This window comes from Phascolarctos cinereus, unplaced genomic scaffold (assembly GCF_003287225.1).
Source record: "Phascolarctos cinereus isolate Bilbo 61053 unplaced genomic scaffold, phaCin_HiC Scaffold_8;HRSCAF=390, whole genome shotgun sequence".
Lineage (NCBI taxonomy): Eukaryota > Metazoa > Chordata > Mammalia > Diprotodontia > Phascolarctidae > Phascolarctos > Phascolarctos cinereus.
In genome coordinates this window covers 50278153-50293711 of record NW_027556291.1, presented here as the reverse complement: position 1 = coordinate 50293711, position 15559 = coordinate 50278153, and the positions used below count along the sequence as shown (strand labels likewise).

General features: G+C 41.6%; 1 protein-coding gene across 2 annotated transcripts in view; it reads right to left on the bottom strand.

Moving 5' to 3' along the window:
* The window catches only part of TENM1 (teneurin transmembrane protein 1), a 649974-nt gene that overhangs the window by 127099 nt on the left and 507316 nt on the right, over positions 1-15559 (bottom strand). For both annotated transcript variants that reach the window (XM_020976349.2, XM_020976350.2), the window contains one exon: positions 4194-4313. In XM_020976349.2, coding sequence (XP_020832008.1) covers positions 4194-4313 — 120 coding nt within the window. The remainder of the gene's footprint in view (positions 1-4193; positions 4314-15559) is intronic.

Here is a 15559-nt window from a genome sequence, read left to right as displayed (position 1 = left end):
TTCTTCACTGAGTACTATTCCCTTCACTGAGACCTTCTGCATACCAGTAAGAAAAACAGGGTTTCTCTTTCTTTTTTTCTTCCCGGAACATGACTAATGAGGAAATTTGGTTTGCGTGATTTCATATTTGTAATGGGTTTTGTATTTCTTGCCTTCTCAATAGGTGGGAAAGGGGGTGGGGAAAAGGAAATAATCTGGAAATGAAGATAAAATTAAATTGAATTTTTTTAAAAAAGGAAAAAAAAAACTTGAGGGTTTATTAGATCTCCATAGGAAGCCCAGGATCCAGGGAGGTACACTCCATTTCAAAGAGGTGGTTGTACCCCTATCAATGTCTCAATTCTTGGCATGTGGCTGAAAACACTGGGCAAGGGAGAAGCTGGTTCAATGCAATAGGCACTAGCAACTGAGCTACAGGAAATCCTCACTATTTATACTAATTGAGGGAAAAGGCCAGTCTGAGTCAATGGAAAGGCCCAATTAGAGACATTTGAGAGGAAATATCACATTAGTGCTTCAGAGTATGTAGAGACATCCAGCCTAACTACCTAAGGCTGGGCCTGCTTTAACGACTAGATGTCTCCTCTGTAATTAGAAAGAGAATTTACATACAAACAAATTTATACACTAAAATTCACAAAAGTAGTTTGTTTTCTTAAGTAGGTTAAAAATCCCCATTGCCATCTTTCATAGCATTATGGAATCTCAGCTTTGGAAGGAACCTCACTCAGAAAGCCTGGACTTGAACAAAAATCCTCTACAACACTGGTATCAAACTCAAATGGAAAGAGAGGTCACTGAATGGTACACAAGGATCTCTGTAGGCACATATTGACTTAGGAAACCACATATTAACATTATCCATGTCTTATTGTATTTTTAGTTGCTTTGTTAAATATTTCCCAACTACATCTTAATCTTGTTTGGGCCATACTTGGAGTGTTGCATGTTCCAGGCAACATTCTTGACACCTTTGTTGTACAACACAGTCCCAAACAAGTGGTCAATCTCCTCTCAAAGTGGGACCTACCCCTCTAGCACTACTACCTACCTCCTGTGGCCACCCTTCCATTTTTGAATAGTTCTAACCATTAGAAAGTTTTTCAAGCTGTAGTCTGCCCTTTTGTAGATCCTCCAACCAGTTCCTCCTAGTCCTGACCCTCTTGGCCAGTTAAATTACATTTAATCACAGCTATCTTGTCTATCCACACTAGTCATCTATTCTTTAGGCTAAACATCTCAAATTCCTTCAACTGTTATATGGCATGGACTCTGATTTCCTCACTATCTTCCTTTGGATGCTGTCAATGTACTTTCTAAAACACGATACCCAGAAGTGAACATGATAAGCTAGGTGTAGTCTAACTGGGGCAGAGAATCATAGAACTGACATAGGAGCTCAGTAAACCCAAGTCTTTAGGATTGTTTAGGGATAGTAGAGACTTCAACTTGACCTGGGAGCAGGGACACTGGGCCAAAATTCTGTGCCTAAAACTATAGCTGTCAAGAGAGACACGACTGACAAGCTGTCAAGAGAGGGGTGCTAGGAAGGAGAAAGGGGAGAGGTAGTACCAGGTTAGCAAGTTTATCTTCAGTTATTCTCCTAAGAGAATTATTTTGTGGAAGCTTCTTTCAAATATCTTCCTATTATTGCTGAGTTTGCTTCATGTGGGGACCTTTTATTTTATGTAGTATGAGGAAAACTCTCCCAATGTGACCTCCCTTTCTTCCATCTTCCATGAATCCTTCCCTGTTCATGTCTTTTAGCATTGAATTGGTTGGTGAGTACCCTGTGCACCAACATTAATTTCTCTGATGTCTCCCTTTTTCATCATCATCAGAACTATTTCTCTTTGTTTCTTCAGTTTTCTTCTTGAGAGCTTCCCATCCTGCTTAGACTGGTTGCCCCTGTAGAATGTTAGGCAATGGGAACTTTACCCCTCCTTTCTCTGAGCCTCACGTTCTCCCAAAACCTAGGGTACTTCTCAGACTATCTCAGCTTTCTTACCATAGATCTCATTACGAGCAATTCAAAGAAGAAGTAGTCACTTTCCTACCAAGGTGGCCAACATTTCCACCTCAGCAACCAGTTCCTTCTTGTGAATTTAAATCAGATCCAGAATAAAATTTTCACTCATTGGGTTCTCCACCTTTTGAAGGATGAAATGATCCTTAGGGCAAATCAAGAACTTATATTACTTCTGCTTTTGACAGGAGATACCTGGATAATTGAAGCCATTGATTCCTACAACACCATGCCAGGTTTAATGATCCCTTTCCTGACCTCATCTCTTTCATTTCTGTATATATGGTTTATAGCAATTTCTGCCTTTGATGATCACCAACCAAGCTGTCTCTAATACCCTTCCCTATTCCAGTTCCTGGATATGCCCATATAAATATTTTAACCGTGGCTAAACTGAGTGTGGAAACTCCCATTACAGATGTATATTAGCCACTCATCTATAACTTAAGGTCTTAGAGAGTTGTCTGGAAATACTGAGAGGTTAAGTGATTTGTCCACTGGTTACATACAGTTGGTACTGAAGGCAAGACATGAGCCCAGGTCTTCTCAACTCCATAGCTTACCCTCTACTTATGATGTTATCTGTCTAATATTTTAGGTACTAGCACGTATTTTCAAAACAGAAAGCTACCCTTTCCACAACAACTTTTTTGCATCTTGCTTCTTCTCCATAGGGCTTACCCTTCCAGAGTCATAGGCCAGTCATGGGTCCCAGCCCATCACACCTCCACAATGTGGTAGAAATTCGCTTTCTTGCCTTTGGATCTCTGTTTTAACTTGCTGGATCCCTCTTCTGGAGCTTTGCTCTGTGACTCTAATTCCCTTTTCACACAGTGTTGTATATTATCTTCAATGGAGTTTTGTCCCCAAGGCTAGAATGAGCTCCAAGAAGGCAGGGGGTCATATCTTATCTAAATGTCCCACCCCAATACCTCTCACTGAACACAGGAGGGGCTTAATCACTCTGGAATGGATGCTGTTGATGATTATGCTAATGATGTTTCCTTGGAATTTTTTTGAGCTAGACAGTCCTGAGCTAGGCCAGGCTCATTTACAGAAGCATTCCAAGTGCTGGTTGGGGGGATGGAGATTTGCAAGGTGACCACCAAGCCATCCTGCCTTGGGGATTTGGCTCTCAGGGATGTGAGCAAGTGCTTTGAGGATGTCTCTACATGGGGCCATTGACTGGAATGCTTTAGACCAAGGTTTTATTGGGGATTGTGTCCATCCAGATGCCAATAAAAATGTCTGTGGCTTGGGATCCTTCCACGTGCTGCAAACATTATAGCAAGTGACCTCCCTGCTCTGGCTTCCAAGGACCTTGGGGATCCCCTTGGGGATCAGCCTGGAGGTGATTCTGGTCATTCCTGCAAGATGTCAATCTAGACAAGCTACTATAAAATCGTGAGACAAAGATTGGAAAAAACAAAAACCAAAATCAAACTGATTAAGTTGTTGTATCTATTTTAAGGTGGTGCAATCTTTTATTTTCGGCAGAAATATTTTGGGCTGTCTTTAACAACCACAAAATCTTTAATTGCGCTCTTTTCTATTTTTACTTTTAAAATGTTTTGGAATTGCTATGTAGAAAAAGCCATATTATTGCCATGGGCCAAACTTTGCTACCCTTTGCACTGAATGCAGACAGATGTGCAGGAGGTAACAAGAAGAATAAAGGATTGCTAACTTGCTTATAACACATCATATTGAAGCTGAGAGAGGAATATGGCTGGGGACCTTGACAGAGAGGGAATGGTGAAGGGAAAATATGGTAAGGAGTGAGCATGATCTTTGCTCCATCTACTTGGTGCTCAAGCTAGGATGATGAAGTTTTCCAGCAGAGAGTGCCAAACAGTAACTCACACTTAGATCCTTAAATCATGTATCTCCTTGGAGCCGCACAACCACCTTCTCACTCCATTTTTAAGACCAAGACATGGGTCCAGAGGGATTACCTCACTTGCCCGGGCACAGAGCTTAGGAAGGCACCCACGGCACAGAGCAACAGGCAGGCCTAGAATCAGGTTTTTTCTAAGTGTAGCTCCTTGCTCATCATGATCCACTGCCTCTAGTGATGGCTGCTTCAGAGCTCTGGTCTTATTCATGGAGGAAAGACAGCATTTGGGCCCAAAAGAATTAGGAACAATGAGGAAAACTGATGCCTTACCTTCCATCTTGTCGGCTGATAGTATATCCATAATCACTGTGGCCCAAGAAGCTGACATTCACCCCAACTAGAGGTGTCCCATCCACAGCCACAACCTGGCCTCGAACCACACAGGCACGTCTGCAACAAGACAAAAGCCCAATATGAATGTATGACCAAAGATTAAAAAAATCTGGAACAATTCTAAGTCTTCATCTGGGTATAGGTGGCCATGCCTATGGTTCTGGGGTGATTACACCTACGACAGCACTGGTTATGGCAGAAGGTATATCCTTCTCTATGGTTACTTTATGACATGGGGACATTTGTTGCTGTCACATTTTCTTTTTCTTGAACAATTGATATGAAATGTTGGGGATTGCTGTTTCATCCTATGGTTTCAGATACATATCTTTTATAGAAAGCAATAGGAGGGCATCCAAAGTTAAATAAATGGTTGACTTAAACTCAGAAGGGTCAAAACTCATTACAACATCCCTTTCTTCAGTATTTTCCCACTCCCATCCATCCTATCAGATTAATCTTCCTAAGAGATAGCTTGCTAATGTATACCATCTTGCTCAAAACCCTTTAATAGTTAGGTGGCACATTAGGCCTAGAGGCAGGAAGACTCATCTCCCTGAGTTCAAATCTGGCCTCAGACACTAGCTGTGTGATCCTGGGCAAATCACTTAACCCTGTTTGCCTCAGTTTCCTCATTTGTAAAATGAGCTAGAGAAGGAAATGGCAAATCACTCTAGTGTCTTTGCCAAGATAACTCCAAATAGGGTCATGAAGAGTCATACATGACTGAAAAAAACCCGAAAAGTCTACCACAAAACAAAAGCTCTTTATCTTAGCATTCAGGGCCTTTCATACTCTCTTTTCTTTTGACTTTTCTAGACTTATCTGACACTGTTTCCTTTCACATACCCCATGTTCCAAATATATTCTATACTTCACTCATACTACAGGGCCCCTAAATGCCCTCTCCCTATATCTCTCAGTTGAAAACCTGCGCACCCTCAAACGCCACCTTCTCCATGTAGTCTTCCTTAATTTTTCCCAGCCAGAAGAGATTCCTGCTTTCTGTGAACTCTCCCGGCACTTCTTTAAGCCTCACACGTATTCTGCACTCTTTGTACTATACTGTTTAATGATCCTGTCTTTTCCCCCTATACAACCAGACCCTAAGCTTTGTGAGTGCAAGAGCCACATCTCATGCATACTAAGAGTCCCATTTAGTGGCTAGCACAGAGCTTTACCTGAAGCAGCCATGGAATCAGATGGCTGAAATTAACAAAAAGTGCTCAGTACTCATAAGATTTCATATAATCATATCCCAGGACAAGCAAAGAAACTGGTTAGCTCCCTGGAGTTGTTAAAATAGAATCTGCCCTGAATTTATGAACATCTTTTTTCAAAAACACCAACAAGTTATGGACTTGCAAATGTTACAGAAAGGGAAGCTAGTATCACTGCATGGTACCACCATGTTTCTGCCTCCTCCCTTCCTTAAGTTAGGTCTGTGACACTTATCATCTGCTTCTTCCTTTCACTTTCCTCCATAGTATTTCATCAAATATTTCCTCCAGGGCACTGAGTTACTCTAATACCATTGCATTATACCTAACAAGAGTCCATCAATCAGACAATGAGATTTTATTAAGCACCTGCTACATTCCTGGCATTGCTGAGTGCTGGGGATAGATACAAAGACGGAAGCCCAATAGTGCCTGCCCTCAAGGAGTCTGTTTCTAAGCTCAGGTACGTAGGTGGATACAAAATAGAAACCTGCTAATTAAGGAAGAGGAGGCACTAGAAACTGAGGGGAGCAGGAAAAGCTTTGTGGAATCAGGACTCTAAGCCCGTCTAATTTTGATAGCTTGCTTGCTATCAATACAAAGGCTTGTGGGTAGACTAGGCATTGCGAACATGAAGAGACTGCATGGGAAATGAGTTTTTGTGTGTGACAACTCTATCTCTAGGCAGGACAATAGAAAGAAATGGCTCAACTAGCAGTACTTGTTTCTTGAATGTTCCAGTCTCAGCTGAGTCACTGTGTTCCATTGACTACACCTTCCTCAATCTCTGGACATTGTACTTCCTAGTACTAGCATCTTATTACCATACATTCTATGGCAGGACCTAGCCATTCATATTTCACCTCTGTACTACTACTTGGGTTCTCAGCTCAGCTGTAAGACTAGAAACCTATGTGTGCGTGTGTGTGTGTGTGTATGTGTGTGTGTGTGTGTGTGTGTGTGTGTGTGAACATGAGTGTGAGAACTCCTTGCATATTGGTAGTCTGATCCTTCCCTTGTGTACATAAGTAATAGAAAAGACCTTGGCCTAGAGCCTTTGTCAGGTTCTTTTTCTGAAAGTAGGTTTCAGAGAGCCGTATAAAAGAAGCATTTTGATGAACTTGGTAAAAAGAAAACACAACGTGCTGATAAAAGCTATCATACAACCCAGGGGTTTCATATCACAGGAGCCAGTGGGGCTGAGAAGCTGCTGGGTTAGTGAAGTCAAAGGATTTGAAAAATGGTTTGACGTGATTTCGTGAGACTCCGATGTTCCTGAATTTGGTGGCTTTCTCAACATGTCAAAGCATCTGTAGTTGACAAGGAGACTTGCAACTCCAAGGGAGGGGGGAGGGGAGAGCAGACAGTTTTCCATTTTCTTTCAGTAAGATTGTTTAGATTCTCCACTCCCATGACATTTTTGCACAGTCATCCTGACATGGTCTGTTTGCACCATATGTATCAAGCTCAGTCCTCTGGGTTATTTCATGAACACTAGTTGGCAATATTTTCTCATAGTTTGCAAAAGAAACACACCTTCATTTTGTGAGGCAAACAAGGCTATCAGAGTCACCAGCGTTTGGGCTTTTCTGCTGTGTCTCTCTCTTGGTTCCTCCTCTTTCCCTTTCAGCAGAGGCCTGCCTTGTGACTCTCCTGCTCTTTATTATTCCTTCTCTTTTATGAAGTGCACAGATTTGGGTGATAACGACTCATCAAAGTCATCATTATTCAAGACACTGTCTACCTGTTCTTCTCATTCAGTTTCCTCATCATTCATCAATAATGCATGCGTACTGGTCTTTCAACTCAACTTTTTTTATTCTTTATATTTTAGGAGCTCCACTGACTTACAGTATGTGATAAAGCCTCATAAAACTCATTATTTTACATTTATCAGTATTGAACTGTCTTTGTAATATATTAGACTTGAAATGTTTTAAGCTTCCATAGATCTGGCTGCATTTGTCCTCATTATTTACACACTCAATGTCATCCATTTCTCACAAGAAGAACATTTAGCACTCTTTGCCCCTGAATTACCAGTACTTCTTGTAATTTTTGACCAACGTCAGTCGTCCAGAGTCAATATATATTTCATAAATCTAGTAAAGGCATTAAAATACTATTTTTTATTTGCAACACTATCGATTGACACCAGATCTCAGATAGGGCTGATAAATCCACTTACCAAGCAAATTCTCCATTTTCAAAGGAAGGCTCTTAAGATGACCTGTGTCCCCAGGTTATCCTCCTCAGTGATTTTTGCTATATCTTCTTAGCAAGTGCTGGGATAATAATAGCTTACACATACAGTAATTTAAGGTTCATAAAGCACTTGATGCTTTGTTTGATGCTCACAACAACCCTCTGAGGTAGGCACTTTTATATCCGCCCCTCCCTCTTTTAAAAAAAAATAATGAAACTGAAGGTGAGCGAGGACAAATGACAGGTCCAGGGTCACATATCTAGCAAGTGTGTGAGACAGGAATTGAACTCAGTTTTCCTGGACTCCCTAGATCAGGGCTCTATCCCCTGTGGCATCTAATTCTCTAGATAAGATGGTGCTTTCAGGTTCAGCTGCCATCTCATGAACTGTTATTTTCTCCCCTACCTAAAAGCAGTAGGCTGCTATCTCTCTGTTTCTCACCAGGGTCTCTAGGTTACTCAGGTGAACATAATGTCTTCATGCATTTAAAGCACACTTTAGACTCTTAAGGAAGAATGGAATGATACTGAAACTTTAAGGCAGCATGTGCTTGGTCAGAGGACCTTCCAACAGCCTTCAAATTCCACTCTATTTGACCACAAACCTGGTCCTGTGTGTCCAAGCATTTGAAAATCCAGTGTTCATTAAAGAATGGAAGTTGATACGAAATATTAAGTTATAGATTTCCTTGAGCTCCCAATATGCTCAAGACAATAAGTGTGCACTTATATAATAAGACCACATACACCATGGGGATTGTCTGTTTCCTTCCCATTCACAGATATCCTCCTGAACTGGTTTTGACACCTGGAGTAATTTTTGAATTGAGCCTTTTGGCCCAAATGTGGACTGAACCCTATTAATACAAGCCCTGGGAAGACCATCTGAACTTAGATAGAAGTGTCCAATGTCATACTGCCAAATTGTCACTATGTTAAAGTAACAAGTGCAGGAGAACTGCATCTTCTCTGTCCCTACAATTCAAAGCCGAGTCCTCTAGCTGTTTGGAGGCCTGGCCTACAGCACAAGAGACTTTGGGAAAGCCTCTCGAGGGAGTATACACTTTACTGAGTTGGGGTCTGGCGTAACTAACAAGCTGCTTGTTAACTGATTCCCAGGGTCTCATTCATTCTAGACTTGCTCTTCTCGTTGCATTTACAGATTATCCCCAGTCTTCAATCATGGCTTGGTTCCTTTTTTCTCTTTTCTTATTTGTTATCTTTTGTCGTCTTTGTCAAATTTCCAATAATCATTTGACACCTCAGGCAATAGCATTAACCTCAAACATGGAACTTAGTTTCAGAAAAAAAAAAACAGGATAAAAATTAAATTGCTGGAAGAAGATGTAATTTACTACATTGTATTTCTGATTAAAGTCTTTGGTAAGGAAAATTAGGCTCTAGGCTGGGGAAGTGACATCCATTTGCTTTTGTTGATTACATGAGCCTAAGCACCCTTTGAAGGGTAGCTCATTGAAAAGCGAGGACCTGATCAGCAGGACTCTTAGCAGCAGGGGGGCAGGTTTGGTTCTTTTGTCCACAACTGACAGCTCTGGCTAAGTCTGAGCACTTAGAGCAGTGGACTGAGGGTGAGGAGATGGGATTCATTCTCTTCTGCCGTCTGCTGCTAGCTTGCCCTAGGCTATTCTCTCCACTCCATTTCTACCACGTGTAGTTACAGAGTCTGACTTTGCCTGCCTTACCTTGAGCTTATTTAAGCTTGAGAGCTGGGAGGGCCCTAGAAGGCCACCTACTACACACCAGTGTGTGCTTGGACAAGAATTCCCTCCATAACAGCCTGCGATTATAGGATTATGGGTTTAAAGATGGAAGAAACCTTAACATTCATTGCATCCAACCCCCTTATTTTATACTTGGGGAAACTGAGACCAGAGAGGCCCATGGTCACACATGTAGTAAAAAGGAGAACTGAAGTTAGTCTTTCTACTATACCACATCGGAAGATAAGGCCCTGAAGAAATGGGGAATAGAACAAAGTAATTTTGATGGGAGGAAGGAGCTGGTGAAGGGTCATTGGATATTGCTGAGGGAGACCAGTTCTGGGGGGGTACTGCAGTAAGAGTCTCCCAGCAGGCTTACTGGGCTGGAGAGGGGCAGCAAAGAAAGGCAGGAGGGCAAATCTCACTTGTCTCCTCCTAGGTCATTAGATACCTCGGTAATGATTTCCTCTGATCCTGTTAAGAGACTCCCTCCGTGCAAAGCCCCGGGGAGATTAAGGACCCTCATTTCTTTAGCACTGTGACATTTATCAAGCACTTTCCTTGCAACTACCTTGAAAGGTAGAGTGCGTATTGGAGGCTTCCCCTCACTTTTTATTGTTGTTCAGTCGTTTCTGATTCTTTGTGACCCTGTTTGCGGTATTCTTGGCAAAGACACTAAAGTGGTTTGTCATTTCCCTCTATGGCTCATTTTACAAATGGGGAAACTCAGGCAAATAGGATTAAGTGACTTGACCAGGGTCACACAGCTAGCAAGTAAGTATCTGAGGCTGAATTTGAACTCAGGTCCTCCAGGCCTGGCACTCTATCCACTGCACCACCTCACTTTACAAATGAGCAAAGAGGTTCAGAGAGGGGAAGGAATAAAGTGCATAAAGTCACACAGCTTATCAAAACAGTGTTCTGAGCTCTACTCCAGCACCTCAGAACTCCTAAAGCTCTCCTGATCAATACTACACAACCCAGTGTACCATTTACTTCTGAATCTCCCCCCTCCCCCTCGTAGCAAGGACTCAATCCATACTTGGTATTTGTTTGATTGTGTCATTTTTTTCTCAGGCTGGCTCTGCATCTGTCATTTCCAGCTTTGTAGGAAGAGTATTTTCCTACCCCTACACAAACCCATAAATGGTTTATGTTGGTTGGATCACCAACTTGTGTTTGTATATTTGTATGTATGGGGGGGAATGGGTGGATTGAGAAGAATCATGCTTAATCTCTGACAGGGGACTGAAATCTACCCTGGATTATCTAGTCTTCTTGCAGAATTGAAGCATCAACTAGGAAAGTTTGGTGCCTCTAAAGGGTCTTTATCCCCTCCTATAGGGCCAGTAGCCTACTTGCTGGAGAAGACTCAGTGTGCCAGCACATCAGTGAGTGACTCTGGACTGTAACTGAGCAGCCCTCATTCTCCAATACTCTCCTAGGCCTGAGACATCTCTTACAAGCACTCAGCATTTTGCCTATTACTTTGTCCATTCCCAATCAAGCCAAGTGTCTTGGCTAGACTCATTTGACAGTTAGATGATAAGCGCTAGAGACCAGAGGCAAAGTGATCTGGTTTGAGAATAAAAATGGAAGCTGATTTTACTTAAAAGAATCTGGATGACCATGTTTCTGGCATGGGATTCTTACACTGGGTAGAAAGTGGGCTAAATGACTCCTAAGGTTTGTTCTCACTGAGGTGGTTGATATATATTTGTTACCTACTTCATAGATCTGTTGGGAGGATTTTAGAGAATGTTTTGAGATACTTGTGTAACAGATAAATATCCTACAATTCCAAATAACAGGATGGGGTGCTGTGCTTTGTCAGTTAACTCTTTAAGAGCATGAGAATTTTGTTTGGTCATTTTCAGGGATGTCAGTGGTACCTTCCTGACCTGGAAGAATAAACCTGCCTCCTCAAATGCCTCATGAAGGCAATAACTACTTTATTATTCATCTCTGGATGATCAATCCTTTGCTTCATAATGTCAGGCACATTTAAGGCAGTCCCTTTCCAGATGTCCAATGGGCTCATGTACCACATATGCTGGTTTCTGATATTTGTTATCTATTCCAGTCCAGCATTATAAAAACACTTCCTAGGGTTATAGAAGAAACACATTTCCAAGTCCTTAAATGCAAATGCATAAATGGTCATATTCAAACCCAATCAAAACTCATTCTTTTTTCCTTAAATGAGCTGGCTGATTTAATCCCTGTTTCCCTGGTGGGTAGCTCACATAAATCACACCTACCAAGTGGCTAACATTAAAAGCAGCTGAGAGCATTAGGCAACAGCATTTGAATACTCTGGGAAGGACAGGGCTAATGAAAATACAGTTATCTTTTGAGGCAGAAATATTTTCCTCATGGCTAAGGATATTTCTAGAAAAACAAAATGAGGCCACTCATCTGAGGGTGGGGTGAGGATTTTCCCATGTGCCCTGATAATTGCTTGTCAAAAGTCAGCTTGCTTTGAATGGCTGAGACCATCTCCCATCCCCCACCCCTACTCCCACCAAGACTGAGACATCCCCCCCCCCCCTCAAGAAATGTGGGAGGAAAATGTGGGACATGGCATCCAATACATTGGTTAGTCCAATTGAACATCAATGCCTCACAAGTGGATGCATCTATTAATTTAACCCTATTTTGGAAACTGTGATAATTTACCCATGAGATAGGCTGATGTACTAAGCAAATTAATCTCTTTAGAGATTTAACCTCTATCCACTCACTCTTCTGCTCCCCCAAAATAGGCTCAAGTCTCCCTCTTTCCCCGATTTTTTCTCTCTTCACCCTTATTCCATCCTTGAGAAACTTTCACTTGACCCTTCCATCCTCTCATGCTATTATCCTATATGTCTCCTTTCATCAACATTTTACTTTACTTTTACATCTACCTTTACTTTCTCACCTCTCACTCATTTTTCTGCTCTCTGCAATCTGGCTACAGAATCCACCACTCAACTGAAACTGCCCTTCCCAAGGTTACCAATGTATGCAATCCAATAGATTTATCAATCCTCTTCCTTCTTGACCTCTCTGAAGTCTTTGACATTCATTGTGGATTGTCCCTTCCTCCTGGACATTCTCTGCTTCCTGGATTTCTGAAATATTGCCTTCTCCTGGTTATTCTCATACCTTTCTAGCCTCTCCTTCCTGGTCTCAGCAATGGCTCATCATCTTTGCCCAGTCTCCTAATGTGGGTGTACCTCAGGGCTTTATCCTGGGCCCTCTTCTCAGCCTGCACTTTCTGTAATCTCATCAACTCCCAATTATCATCATTAACTTCCCTATTTTTGTCCAGGGCACCATAAGCATTCCAATGGCCGAGGCCTTACCTAATTCTCCTAGTTGTGACTGTTCTCCCTACTGTATCCCTAAAATGATATTCTATTTATTTTGCATATGTTGTATACTTATTTATGTACATGTTGAGTCCTCCCTCCTCTAGGAGAATATAAGCTCCCTGAAGGGAAGGCCTCAGTTTCCTTTTTTGATTTTGCATTTCCAGTGCTTAACACAGTGCCTTGAATATAGTAGGCATTTAATAAATCCATGATATTTGAACTGAGTTAATGATATAAATAAGACTGAAAGGCATATTTAGCTTTTGTAAGAAAGTCATCTGCTCTAAAGAACTCAAACTCTTGAGAATTCTCTAGCAGACAAACAATTAAATTGCTGATTCTTTAAGGCTACTTCACCAGACAGCTCTATTTGCTAGCACATATTCTTCCATGGGTCACCATTACTTTGTGATTAGTTATTGGAATTGATGATAATTTGGAAGGCCACCCAATCCAAGAAGCCCACTGTGATTTCTTTCAGCTCCTGTACAAGTGGCCTAATGTCCACCTTCAGAGCTAATGAGGGTGTGTGCATTTAAGGCTGGAATCCTGCTTATTTCCCCCTCTGGAAGTTCTCTGGAAACATTGGCTTTGCTGAGGGAGTGTACTTTTCTTTCATTGTATTTATATCCCCAGGGCCTGGAAAGGCTTAATGGCAGCTCATCTGTTCCTCTGTCATTAAATGTCAGGATCCCAACTGTCCCCATCTAACACAATCACTTACACCGGAGATCAGATGGCAGGAAATGGGCATGTCAAAGAGGTTCAATATATAGATGAATGGTATGAACCTATTACCAAGTGTAATATCCATTAACCTCATGAGAGAAACAATCAATCTCATCTAATTTGAATTATCTTGAAAGAATCAAAGATGCAGAGAAACTTATAAGTGATGTCAAATCAACCTATGTAGGTATAAATATTAATTTTTCAAATGAATGGTGATTGTCTTCCTCAAGTTAGTCTGCTTGGCATAAACACTATGACATGATAATGCAAAAAAATCAAAAAGTTGTGTCCAAGGAGGAAAGGGGGAAGGGAATAAACATTTATAAAGCCCCTACTATGGCCAGGTACTAATGCTAAGTGCTTTACAAACATTTTTCCATTTGATCCTCAAAACAACTCTGGAAAGTAGGTGCTGTTATTTTCCCCATTTTATAATTGAGGAACTGAGGTAGATAGAGGTTAAGTGACTTTCCCAGGATCACACAGATAGTAAGTGAGGCTGGATTTGAACTAGGGTCTTCCTGACTCCAGGTCCATCACTCTAACCACTGTGCCACCTAGTGGCCTAGCTGGAAATATTCTCTCAATTTGAAACTAGCTAAGATGCACATTTATCCTTAAGAAGCAGTAAGCCTTTCCTTTTTTTTTTTTTTTGTGAAGTTAGTCTAAGTCAATTTAGTGGCTGCTCATTCTATTTCACCATCGGACAACTGGTCCTGCTTTAGGCTGGTGCTTGTAAACCCTTGAGTCAGTATCACTTCTTTCCCATGAGATCAGATCAACAACTAATTCATATCAATCATGTCCCTCCAACATAGCAGAGATTACAAACTTGCCACCCCCAGGCCACCTGCTAGGAGTCAACTTTGTAGCAGAATCAATGTTTGTGACTGTGACCAACACAGCTCCATTGTGTTTAATCTTCCCCACCAGTCCTAATCAAGGACCAAGCCACTCCTTTGGCCTCTCCCTGGGTTGGAATGGATGCTACCTCCCTACTTCCCTAAGTGCACCAAAGCATGATTTATTGAAGCAGTTACGCAAAGTGATTAGTGCTATTATCAGGCATCAAGAATAATCAGGACTGGGATTCAGAGTTTTATCTTAAAGAGAGGTCTAATAAAGGAGGGCTGGGGTAGACAGAGTGCTTGCCAAGAGCTCCATTCACTTTTCTACTTTTGCCTAGCACTATCACAGGGCCTCTCATGTAGTGCGTTTTTGTAGACAGCTTTGGTTTTCCCAATCGCCCCAAAAGGAGCAGAATCAACAGTGACAAGTGATAAAAGGAGGCAAACAATCTTCCTACTACTTCCCTCAGCATGCCGTGATGCGAAGAAGGCTAGATTTGGAGTCATCTGACTCTAGAACCCATTCCTAGTTCTACTATAGCACTAAGTGCTTCAGCAAGTAATTTCCACCATCTGTAACTCTGTTTCCTCATTGTAAAATGAAGAGGTTGGGCTGGACAATCCTTTTTAAAAAATTTTCTTTGGAAGTGGGAATGGGGGATACTAAATAGTAGTTTTAGTCTGGGTCAAAGATGGGCAGGGCATGCCCACAGTGGAATGCCTAGAAAACCAGAGACACAGCCTTTGACTGTACTGTCATCATGGAAATGCTCCCACCTCTCTGAGTTTTGTTCCTGGCTCTTTGAAGGATCACAGCCTTACCCTTTAAACACGCTAGCTCTACATTTGGGAACTGACTTTCTCTTGGGCTTTAAAGTCACTTGTATGGCCTATGCGACCAAAAAAAGTTCTTCATTGGCAACTGTGAAAAAATGTCAGACCATAAGGCTTAGTGGACACCTGCGCTATACTGCTTTGCTTTGGCCTCTGGGTTGTTAGTCACTGCTAACATGGTAGAACTGTCCTGTATAGTTGGTTGCTTTTGGTACTATTTTGTTCTTTAAAAGCATTATTCCATTAGTGACGCTGAGTGAAATGTCTGGCTTCGCAATTACTGCTGTCGTTTAGTTTAATGTACTCTGGTTTTACATATTTATAAAAACCTTTTCCATTATTGATAGTGATTAAATGCTTAGGAACCAAAGATCAATAATACTT